Source organism: Sinohyriopsis cumingii, chromosome 14, assembly GCF_028554795.1.
Source record: "Sinohyriopsis cumingii isolate HCF-2022 chromosome 14, ASM2855479v2, whole genome shotgun sequence".
NCBI classification, from domain to species: domain Eukaryota; kingdom Metazoa; phylum Mollusca; class Bivalvia; order Unionida; family Unionidae; genus Sinohyriopsis; species Sinohyriopsis cumingii.
In genome coordinates this window covers 91,659,195-91,672,595 of record NC_142974.1, presented here as the reverse complement: position 1 = coordinate 91,672,595, position 13,401 = coordinate 91,659,195, and the positions used below count along the sequence as shown (strand labels likewise).

Genomic DNA, 13,401 nt, shown 5'->3' with positions numbered 1-13,401 from the left:
GTCGTATCAGACCGGACAAGTATCGAAGAAAGCCATGGTTTTAGTGCTGTATTTCCCAGATATAATCAATACATGATACCTCAGATGGTGTAAATACTGGTGCATAATGCACTTTCAGTTTGTCCTGTTTTCTTTTTATATCGTTTTAAGTGAACCACATAAATCAGTGGAAGCACAAGATGCACGAAAACATTTGAGTCTACAACATTGGCAGTCTGGTACATTAGCCACATTTGGTATCATACACAACCCTTTTACTTCATTTTAGGAATTTTTCAGTTTGACTTACTAATGCTTCCATCTTTCTTACCATTTGTGCAGGGTGTGATGGTTCGTCTTATGCTTGTACTGGCTCCTGTGATGTGCATCCTGTCCGGGATTGGTGTGTCAGGCACACTTACTTCATACATGAAGAACCTGGACATATCCAGAAAAGACAAGAAATCCAAAAGACAAGACAACAGCTACCCACTAAAGAATGAAGTTAGTATGGTATTGTTTACTCAGTGAAAAGGGAGGCTATTTTAATCACATTTTAATCTTCCATATATGTAGGTTGCCATTAAGAATCCTACTGTTTCGGACGGACAGTGAGAAGCACCAGGTGACACAAGCTGATATTGAAGAAGTAGCTTGCTAGAAGCAGTTCATTTAAATTGTGCCTATTTCCAGCTGCATTATTTTTGCATCTGACAAAAAGTCCAGAATTATTCAACGTGGATGCGTAATGAAGGATAATTTTTCAAATCAACACTGTCGCATAATGAAGGATAGTTTTTCAGTTAGTCCTCTCTACAGTGCATGAGTCATGAAAAAAATGTTGCCCATCTAATGAGAAAAGAAAAAAAAGAGAGAAAAGTATACATTAAAAAAAATGGTGCCCAATCATTCAAAACAGATAAAAGGAGACAAAATTTACCTTAATAAGTTGTGCACAGTCAGTCAGAACAGAAAACGAGAGACAAAAATATATTTTTAAAAATGATACCCAGTCAGTCTGAAAAGAAAAAGAAAAAAGAAAAAAATATACATTACAAATGTTTTTATATTTAGAGAAATGGTACAATGTTTGGTTTACACTGAAAAATGCAATGTAAATCTGGAAATGAGATTGTAATGCAGATAGACAAATATTAATGCAATAAGATAATATTGGACAAAAATCTTGTCATGATGAATATGATGTCATACAAATGAGTTGAAGTGGTCATGTGCCAGTGCTATTTTGACATAAGGATTTCAACAGTCGTGTCATGAAAGATCAATAGAATTCTAATAGAAATCAGATTAATGGACACGGACAAACACCTATCGTTCTTAATTCAACTTCGATATAGAATTTATTCAACTTTCATAAATAATAACGAGAACATGAATTTTGAAGACAACAGTTATAACAATGGCTTGTTTTACTCAAAATCAGTCTACTGAAGCTTTACATGTAGCTAGATCCCTTAGTACAAAATATCCAGTTTGCAAGGCATGAAAACCACTGCTTGTTTTTATGTACATAAATGTTTTTGGAGTTAATGTTCATCTCTTGTGACATGGAAAATGGGGAGATTTTGGAACTTTGTGCACTCTATGATGAAATAAATAATATCCTCCACCAGTGGCTGAAAAACCTCATTTTACAGGTGTAGGAATGTGAGAAAATGCTATTCTTACTGAGGGCAATCCAAACCATGATGATGTTTTCATTGAGTTGTAAAATAATCATTTATTTTTTAAAAAGGATGAAGTCCTCATGTAGGTTAAACAATTATTAATATTTTTGAAATCACTATTTGAGTTTTCTTCTGTAAATATTGATAATATGCATGTTCATATATTACTGCTCTGTAATGAAATCTTTAATATTGTGACTTTAAGTTGCAAAGGGAAAATAAATTTCTCAGCCTAGCTATATTATACCATATTTTTCTTAAATGCACACTCCAGCAATCTTCAGTGACAAGTATCCAGAGTGGTTTACATGAATTTTCAGATATTTAAATCAGAGTGAATACGTACAACTTCTTTTGTTTTTCTTGTTTACCTCATTCATATACAAAGAGTTGCTTCAATTAAGAATATAATAAGTACAAATAAATGTTGTTTCAGATTGCTACAGGGGTGGTGTTGATGATGTTATCCTTCCTGATAACTTACACATTCCACTGCACTTGGGTGACCTCAGAGGCATACTCCAGCCCCTCTATTGTGCTGTCAGCCAGGGCTGGGGATGGTGGCAGAATTATCTTTGACGACTTCAGGGAGGCTTACTACTGGCTGAGATATAATACTCCAGAGGTAACAGCTGTCATACTTCGGTTTTAGATGAATTAAATTAGGTTTTGATCTACCAAATTTTGACTCAATGTAGATTCTATTAAACAGTAAGAATTGAAACAATGACACAGTAAATTTGTACTTGTTTGGTGAGACTCCAATACTGTTTCAGTAGTGCAAAATAAGGTAAAAGAACTTACTATACATGTCTTGTATTTTAGTTTTGGACTTTTCACACATGCACATCCATTATTGCATTTGGATTCTGTTTTGAGTTCTACTGGTCTTGGGTTAGAAAATCTAATGTGATGACCTTTCATCCAACATCCATTGCCTGTCCACTGTACAGCAGCTGTTAGCACAGTTTTGTTATTCCTACTCCTCATAAACAACTGAAATGGTTGTTTTATCCTTTGAAACTTTGTCAAAACAAAATAGTTTTTTGAATTACTTTAACATAGACTTTTTGAATTTATAATAATGAATGCAAAAGTTTGCACTGAATAAAGTGTATCACTTTTAAGATTCTTAATAATTGTTATTTATATATTTTCCCAGCAATAATATTAAAAAGTAAAATGGGATAAAGCTGTTGGACACACCACACATTAGGTACTACATAGAGTTGTTTCCCTTGGCTGTAGTGGGACAGCTTTATAGTTGCTTTTTTTTACCTATTTATGCAGTGATATTGTAAGTTAATGACAAAGTTTGATTTATTAAAGAAATATACTCCTTAAAAATCCTTGCTAGAGTCAGACAAGCCATGAGAATTATGACAAACAACTGTTTGCATAACATATAGATTGCTGGATAGCCTTGGAAAACATCGTAAAGGAATATCACACCCAAGTTTCAGTTGAATACAGTGTAGAAGATATATAACTTTAAAAGACTTTAATTTGATTCTTAATCTTGATGGTGCATGTGTGACATGAAAAATCCGACACAGTAATACTGTTCCAAAGTTTGCAATTTAATAGAGTGACTAATTTGGAATATAAATGACTTGAATGAAAAATTAAAATTTCGGTACTTCAGTTGTTGTTTTGGAGAAAATAAAGCTTATTTCTCTACTGAGATCTTTTAAGAATGTTATTCTGAAGTTATTAATTAATCATATGTTACATGACTCTCAGATTAATCACTGACCTAAACATAAGTTGTATCATCCATGTCAGGTTAACCACTGACCTAAACATAAATTGTATCATCCATGTCAAATTAACCACTGACCTAATCATAAATTGTATCATCCATGTCAAATTAATCACTGACCTAAACTAAACTGTATCATCCATATCATATTAATCACTGATCTTTTTGTAGATTTGTATCTTGCATGTCAAATTAATCACCGATCTTTTTGTAGATTTGTATCATGCATGTCAAATTAATAACTGACCTACATGTAGAGTTGTATCATGCAAAGATTCCTCTTGTCACTATTCCATGTACACTTGTCCAACAAGCTGTGAGCAGTATGCTGTACTTATGTGTATTTTCAGGATTCGAAGGTCATGTCATGGTGGGATTATGGCTATCAGATTACGGCAATGGCCAACAGAACCATCCTGGTGGACAATAACACATGGAACAATACCCATATCTCTAGGGTGGGACAGGTAAATAGATTCTGTGATACAGACAAGGAAGGAAGCTCTAAATGAATTGATATTTTCTGGTAACAGATATTAATATATGTTTGATGATTAGCCTACTTTAACAATCTTCATATTGACAGTAGTTAAACTCGACATAAATGTAATTAGGAAACAGGTACTGAGTGAGATACAAAGAGAAACAGTCTATGGTTAACTCATTTGTTGCTTAGTGGGTGCTGGCATAAAGATATGTAATTTATAGTACAGAAATCCAGAGTTAAGCAAGTATGATTCAGGACTCGGAGTTCGCTTGAAGGTGATCTGTTTCACAGGCCTATGATGTTAAATGTTGATCACTGATCAGTGGTGACTTAACAGGTGACAACAATTATTCGCCTACTGATGCAGGTGTGAATAGAATTGTTGACTTTACATTCATCAAAACCCATTGACACTTATGTTCACAAAACCACATATAAAATGACCCTCTGTAATATATTGACAGAAATTTTATCATCCACGTGATCAATTGTCCATCATACAGACAAAATCTTTGTCCCCATAAGGATCGAGATAAGTGATGTTTTACTATATTTTTAATGCATTTTCTGCAGATATGACACTAACAGAATCTCATAAATTAAATGATTGGAGGACATGTATTTTGTTATGGTACAATTGACAATTAGAAGAAGTCAATAATCCAACCCCAAAAAAACACAGAGTCTGAGGGCTGGCAATTTGTCACATTTATTTTCAGTGTCTAATATGCCATGGTGGTCCTTTTTCCCTAAATTTCATTAATATTACAGCTTCTGGCCAGTTGAAAAGAATTGTCAAGGTCTTGGTAAAAAAAAATTATAAATGATAGAGCATATTCAGCTGCTCAAAACAGTAGTATTTTTGGAACAAATTCATTGAATCTAATGTATAATAATTATACATTGTTATTTCAGGCCATGGCATCCCCAGAAGAAAAATCATATGAGATAATGCGGGAGCTGGATGTAAATTATGTCCTGGTTATATTTGGTGGTCTTACAGGATATTCCTCTGATGGTTAGTATTCATACTAGTCAATCAAAGCATGGAATCCAGAATACAATACATGTAATGATGGTTAGTATTCACACTAGTTAATGAAAGCATGGAATCTAGAATGTAGTACATACAATGATGGTTTGTATTCACAATAGTTAATGAAAGCATGGAATCTAGAATGTAGTACATACAATGACGGTTCGTATTCACACCAGTTAATGAAAGCATGGAATCTAGAATACAATACATGTAATGATGGTTAGTATTCACACTAGTCAATCAAAGTATGGAATCCAGAATACAATACATGTAATGATGGTTAGTATTCACACTAGTTAATGAAAGCATGGAATCTAGAATGTAGTACATGTAAATAATGATGGTTAGCATTCACACTAGTTAATGAAAGCATGGAATCCAGAATACAATACATGTAATGATGGTTAGTATTCACACTAGTCAATGAAAGCATGGAATCCAGAATACAATACATGTAATGATGGTTAGTATTCACACTAGTCAGTTAAAGCATGGAATCTAGAATATAGTGCATGTAATGATGGTTAGTATTCACACTAGTTAATGAAAGCATGGAATCTAGAATACAATACATGTAATGATGGTTAGTATTCACACTAGTTAATGAAAGCATGGAATCTAGAATACAATACATGTAATGATGGTTAGTATTCACACTAGTTAATGAAAGCATGGAATCTAGAATGTAGTACATGTAAATAATGATGGTTAGCATTCACACTAGTTAATGAAAGCATGGAATCCAGAATACAATACATGTAATGATGGTTAGTATTCACACTAGTCAATGAAAGCATGGAATCTAGAATGTAATACATGTAATGATGGTTAGTATTCACACTAGTTAATGAAAGCATGGAATCTAAAATACAATACATGTAATGATGGTTAGTATTCACACTAGTTAATGAAAGCATGGAATCTAGAATGTAATACATGTAATGATGGTTAGTATTCACACTAGTTAATGAAAGCATGGAATCTTGAATGTAGTACATGTAATGATGGTTAGTATTCACACTAGTTAATGAAAGCATGGAATCCAGAATACAATACATGTAATGATGGTTAGTATTCACACTAGTTAATGAAAGCATGGAATCTAGAATGTAGTACATGTAATGATGGTTAGTATTCACACTAGTTAATGAAAGCATGGAATCTTGAATGTAGTACATACAATGATGGTTAGTATTCACACTAGTCAATCAAAGTATGGATTCCAGAATACAATACATGTAATAATGGTTAGTATTCACACTAGTTAATGAAAGGATGGAATCTAGAATACAATACATGTAATGATGGCTAGTATTCACACTAGTCAGTTAAAGCATGGAATCTAGAATATAGTGCATGTAATGATGGTTAGTATTCACACTAGTTAATGAAAGCATGGAATCTAGAATGTAGTACATACAATGATGGTTAGTATTCACACTAGTCAATCAAAGTATGGATTCCAGAATACAATACATGTAATGATGGTTAGTATTCACACTAGTTAATGAAAGCATGGAATCTAGAATGTAGTACATGTAATGATGGTTAGTATTCACACTAGTTAATGAAAGCATGGAATCTAGAATACAATACATGTAATGATGGTTAGTGATCACACTAGTCAATCAAAGTATGGAATCTAGAATGTAGTACATGTAATGATGATGGTTAGAATTTACACCATTCAATCAAAGCATGGAATCTAGAATTTAATACATATAATGATGGTTAGAATTTACACCATTCAATCAAAGCATGGAATCTATAATGTAATACATGTAATGATGGTTAGAATTTACTCCATTCAATCAAAGCATGGAATCCAGAATGTAGTACATGTAATGATGGTTAGAATTTACACCATTCAATCAAAGCATGGAATCCAGAATGCAATACATGTAATGATGGTTAGAATTTACACCATTCAATCAGAGCATGGAATCTAGAATGTAATACATGTAATGATGGTTAGAATTTACACCATTCAATCAGAGCATGGAATCTAGAATGTAATACATGTAATGATGGTTAGAATTTACACCATTCAATCAGAGCATGGAATCCAGAATACAATACATGTAATGATGGTTAGAATTTACACCATTCAATCAGAGCATGGAATCTAATATGTAATACATGTAATAATGGTTAGAATTTACACCATTCAATCAGAGCATTGAATCTAGAATGCAATACATGTAATGATGGTTAGAATTTACACCGTTCAATCAAAGCATGGAATCTATAAAGTAATACATGTAATGATGGTTAGAATTTACACCATTCAATCAGAGCATGGAATCTAATATGTAATACATGTAATAATGGTTAGAATTTACACCATTCAATCAGAGCATTGAATCTAGAATGCAATACATGTAATGATGGTTAGAATTTACACCATTCAATCAAAGCATGGAATCTATAATGTAATACCTGTAATGATGGTTAGAATTTACACCATTCAATCAAAGCATGGAATCCAGAATACAATACATGTAATGATGGTTAGAATTTACACCATTCAATCAGAGCATGGAATCTATAATGTAATACATGTAATAATGGTTAGAATTTACACCATTCAATCAGAGCATGGAATCTAGAATGCAATACATGTAATGATGGTTAGAATTTACACCATTCAATCAAAGCATGGAATCTATAATGTAATACATGTAATGATGGTTAGAATTTACACCATTCAATCAAAGCATGGAATCTATAATGTAATACATGTAATGATGGTTAGAATTTACACCATTCAATCAGAGCATGGAATCTATAATGTAATACATGTAATGATGGTTAGAATTTACACCATTCAATCAGAGCATGGAATCTATAATGTAATACATGTAATGATGGTTAGAATTTACACCATTCAATCAGAGCATGGAATCTATAATGTAATACATGTAATGATGGTTAGAATTTACACCATTCAATCAGAGCATGGAATCTAGAATGTAATACATGTAATGATGGTTAGAATTTACACCATTCAATCAGAGCATGGAATCTAGAATGCAATACATGTAATGATGGTTAGAATTTACACCATTCAATCAGAGCATGGAATCTATAATGTAATACATGTAATGATGGTTAGAATTTACACCATTCAATCAGAGCATGGAATCTATAATGTAATACATGTAATGATGGTTAGAATTTACACCATTCAATCAGAGCATGGAATCTATAATGTAATACATGTAATGATGGTTAGAATTTACACCATTCAATCAGAGCATGGAATCTAGAATGCAATACATGTAATGATGGTTAGAATTTACACCATTCAATCAGAGCATGGAATCTATAATGTAATACATGTAATGATGGTTAGAATTTACACCATTCAATCAGAGCATGGAATCTAGAATGCAATACATGTAATGATGGTTAGAATTTACACCATTCAATCAGAGCATGGAATCTATAATGTAATACATGTAATGATGGTTAGAATTTACACCATTCAATCAGAGCATGGAATCTATAATGTAATACATGTAATGATGGTTAGAATTTACACCATTCAATCAAAGCATGGAATCCAGAATGCAGTACATGTTTGATAAATAGCAGTAATTGACTTTTTCATGGTATATGATTTTGGTCTTCATGTGAATGAGTTGGTGTTCCTGTAATACATTTCATAGATAATTATTGATATATAGGCACTTTATAAATTGAAACATTCTGAAATGAAAGTATTAAGATATCAAATGAATAGCAAGTTGAATGATGTCAGCTTGCTTTAAAATAGTAGATTTGAGATTCAACTTTTTACACATTTGTTTATGTTTTACTTTTTGGGCAAGTATATGTTTCATCTGGGTAAATGAGTTTTTGAAGTTTATACTTGCCCAGGAAAGTAGAAAATTTTTAGATTTCTATAACTCTGGTCTGTATGGATCATTCTTAACAAAAAAAAATTTTGAAACTTCATATGAAAATCATATTTATATGCAGTGAACTCTGTCATACTACGACTGCTCTGGTGTGACCTAGTGGTTAGAGCATCTGCCTCAGGTGTGGGAGGTAGTGGGTTCGATCCCCAGCAGAGTCATACCAAAGACTTACAAAAATGGTACTAACAGCTGCCTTGCTTGGTCAGCCTGGTGTCAGGATAATGTGACTGGGTGGGATATCATGCTACATGTCTGTGGCATGATGTCACACTGCAGACGTCATAGCAGTATGACTAAAAAATTGTTAAAGCTACATGAAAAATCCAAATCACATACATACTCACTGTCATAATGCAAACAGATACACAAGACTTGTAAACATTGTTTTTCTGTCATATCTTTGCCAGATTTCATTATATGGTCTTTTTGGTAATTACTCCCTTGTTGTCATTGATAAAGAATGCATTCATTTATTTAATAGAAATAATGATTGTTTTTTAAAATTTCAGATATAAACAAATTTCTGTGGATGGTTCGTATAGGTGGGAACACAGAGCGTGGGGCTCACATTAAAGAGCATGATTATTACACCCCACAGGGAGAGTTTAGAATTGACAAAGAGGGCTCCCCAATTCTGCTTAATTGTCTCATGTACAAGATGTGTTACTACAGATTTGGCTCTGTTTACACTGAACAGGGTGAGTAGAAAATACTGACTATATGACATCATTGTACATATTTTGTCTTATTTATTTCTTGTATTTTGCAAAATAAATTTTCATTGATATTTAAATTGGTCAATTGGTGAGTGGTATCTAATCATTTCCCAGAAAAACAGTGGTTTATTTTGTTGAAGATTTGAGGGAATAGGGTCTTATCATTTCCTGAAAAGGTAATTGTTCATTGTGTTGTTACATATATGGATCAGGGAATGGGGCCTGATCATTTCTCATAAAGACCCTTGTTCTTTTTGTCTTTAAATCTATTAATTGGGGAGTGGGGTGTAATTATTTCCCAGAAATACTGTTGTTTCTTAACATTCCTGGATACTGCATGCATGCAGTCCAACTCAGATATGATGGCACACTGAGTCATAGCATTCATCGACAGGAGACACTTGGGTTGCACAGATAATTTCAAAAAAGAAAATCTCCATCACAAACAGTGAAGTTGCATTATGAGTTGTTTGTGCACTATGTAGTAGCTTAATGAGTTCAAGTAGTCGAATCATTCAACATGGAATTGTTTTATATTGCAGGCTTCAATATAAATGTCAGTCTGAATACATTGTTTATATGCCAGTCTGTCTTTTGTTCACATTAATATTCACATCTGTGTAGATTCTGTATACAATGTAGGTACATGAGAAAGCTTGCCAGTAGCTTTTTGTGGGTCATTAGTTCTTCCCAGTGTTTTCCCTCGTTCTTCCTCGACCATTTATACTGGCCACCATGTGTAGCCTATCTTGTGCTGAAAATGGTGTTAAACCCTACAGCAACAAAACCAACAGATCATGTGTATGCCATCAGATCTGTGTTTACTTGTAGATTATATTAATGGAGTAGCAAACACATCAGCAAGCAGCCTCATCTGTCCTCATGGCAGTATATTTATTTGATTTGTGGCTGTTCTTGTACAGATTTTTTTTGTTGAGAGAGAAGATCAGTCTTCTGTGTTGCATTGTTGTGCATAGTCTTCATTAAGGCTTGATGATATTTATTACAGTATGTGACCCATTGTTCAATAAATTTATTACAGTATGTGACCCATTGTTCAATCATTCCACGTCTTTCAAGAAGTGAAAGTAATTTATAGTAAAAATATTTATCTGCAGGCAAACCCACTGGATATGACAGAGTGAGGAATGCAGAAATTGGCAACAAAGACTTTGAGTTGGATGTTTTGGAAGAGGCCTACACAACAGAGCATTGGCTGGTTAGAATTTACAAAGTGAAGGATTTGGACAACAGGGGACTGTAATAGCTCATATTCTAATTATAAAAAATTTGATATACGGTTATTAGTTGTATAATTACAGAACTGATGCAGATTTGTTAAAAACAATAAAGAAAATATGTGGTATACATTACAAATTTAATAACACAAGGTAGTTACTTGACTTTTGTTTTGTAACAGTAATTACACTGTTTTTTTTCTCATCAAATCACATTTTGTGATAGTTCATAATTACCTTCACCAACATTTTACTTTTGTCTGCTGTATATTGTAGATTTTAAAGGAAAACTTGGATATTAATACTTTGAGCTTGTATAATGACGTGGACTTTGAGATGGTATAAAGAACTGTCATTGACACTATCAATGTTAGTGAATGTTACTGCCCTGGTGATTTTGAAAGAATTTCCTGAGAAGGAAAAAAAAAAAGATTTGTTCATGCAGTGGAGGAAAATGCTGAGTCAGTGTATTTTTTTATGGGGACTTTTATCTGTGAAAGAACTTAAAATAATAACTGTATTATCTTATTCAGTCATTTTTTCATGACAATATCAGGATTTTAAACATCTTTGCAATGTTATATACTGTCTATATTTCCTTATGAGTCAAGTTGATCTGCAAACTATGCAAATTGAGATCTGCCATCACATAATGTACTGGGTGATCAACATCTGTGTAGTTTGTTAGGAGTAATCATCAGATCAAACAACATAGACCCTGAACTGCCATCACATAATGTACTGGCTGATCAACATCTATGTAGCTTGTAAGGAGTAATTATCAGATTAAACAACATAGACCCTGAACTGCCAGCACATAATGTACTGGCTGATCAACATCTATGTAGCTTGTAAGGAGTAATTATCAGATTAAACAACATAGACCCTGAACTGCCAGCACATTATGCTACAGCAGGTCAGGGTCTGTACAGTTTGTTAGGAGTAATCATTAGATCAAACAAGATAGACCCTGAACTGCCAGCATATTATGATACAGCAGTTCAGGGTCTACGTTGTTTACAGTTTGACTTACAAGCAGGTGTATATGGTTGTTCAAACAACATGTCCAGACCATGGACCATAACTTAACTTAGTTATTAGGACATGTTCCACTTCAGTTGGATGAACACATTTTTCAAGTGAACTAGGCTTTTATGAATGTTTTAGATCAAGATTATACATGTCTAGCTATACTTGTATGCAGCCATTCTACATTAATTCTGATGTTATCTATATGCATCTGTACTTAATTTCATGTCACTTCTTTGATCAAGATACTCTATGCAGCAGAAAATACAGTAAATTTACATGTTATTTAGTTTTTGGATTGATCACAGAATGTATTGTGTTTGGAAATTATGTGAGATCCTGTGTTGAAAATATTGTTCATTTATGTAAATGTATCAGCATTCAGTACTAAAAATATTTTAACTTTTTAAAAAAGTGAAAACAGCTTTAAATATGTCCTTAATAAAGCTTCATTTCTATATTGATTCTCAATGACTTGTGTTTTATTCTGTGCTATTAACGCTTTCAGTAATGATTTTTTATGCAAAGTAACATCTATTCTAAGCTGTAATCTTTAGTCCATGTTAATTATGACTAAAGCAGTCTGATCTGACATGTAACTGTTTAAGGGGATGGTATTAGTATGATATTATTCTGATAACAAGAATTCTGATATAAAAATGTAGCAGTTGTATTTCCTCAAGGAAAACATGGTCATTGATGAAGTTTAAAAAACACAAGTAAATAACTGTTGTGATCATGAATTAAGTGTTTAAATATATTTATAGAATGCCTAGCAGAAATAATTTGTAATCCTCAATAATCCCATCAAGTAATAGTAATTGGGGAAAAGATACCATACATTACATTAAAATATGAAGTGAATATTTTCAATTTTGCAGTTTATTGTTTGTCTATTGTAAAACTCGTACAGGTCATTACATTCTGCATTCAGGACTGACTGTTTCAGTAATGGGTGTATTTTTTTATTTTAGAATTTGATTCTAAATACCTTTAAATGGCAATTAATCACTTTATTTGTATCATCATACATCCATATTCCAGTTGAAGGTTATAGTTTACACACCTCAGTGAACACCTATGGCAAAACTCCATGTTAAAAATAATAGATGGACATTTTTCGTAGGTTAGCCTAAAGTTGTGATCTAATTCAAACAGCATGTTAGGTTCTGTGATATCACAATGAAAGTATGTGTATGTTGAAAAAAACCACATTGTTACTACTGTATATTATAATGAGACCCAACATGCTCTTTGCGTAACCCAGTTTAGTACCATGCCACCATTCTAAAAGACCATAGCAATCAATATTTTTCATCTGGAAGTTTCATTATATCAGCTAAGATGCAGAATATTCAATAATCAGGATTGAATGACTTTGGTTAAACCATATTAGTATTAAATTTTAGAAAACAAATAGTATTTAAGATGAGTAATGCGACTACATGACAACATCAACATACACTATACAAAATGGGTTAGGCCATGATATCCGCTTAATTAGCTGGATGTACCATTGCAGACATGTTCATTAAAGCCA

General features: G+C 32.8%; 1 protein-coding gene across 3 annotated transcripts in view; it reads left to right on the top strand.

Annotated features, from left to right (window-relative positions):
• Positions 1–12,325, top strand: part of LOC149784382 (dolichyl-diphosphooligosaccharide--protein glycosyltransferase subunit STT3A) — a 37,272-nt gene extending 24,947 nt beyond the window's left edge. For all 3 annotated transcript variants that reach the window (XM_089932441.1, XM_089932442.1, XM_089932443.1), the window contains exons 11-16: positions 322–483; positions 2,104–2,292; positions 3,780–3,896; positions 4,832–4,934; positions 9,388–9,576; positions 10,713–12,325. In XM_089932441.1, coding sequence (XP_089788567.1) covers positions 322–483; positions 2,104–2,292; positions 3,780–3,896; positions 4,832–4,934; positions 9,388–9,576; positions 10,713–10,858 — 906 coding nt within the window. In that variant the 3' untranslated portion in view covers positions 10,859–12,325. The remainder of the gene's footprint in view (positions 1–321; positions 484–2,103; positions 2,293–3,779; positions 3,897–4,831; positions 4,935–9,387; positions 9,577–10,712) is intronic.
• Positions 12,326–13,401: the final 1,076 nt, after the last annotated feature.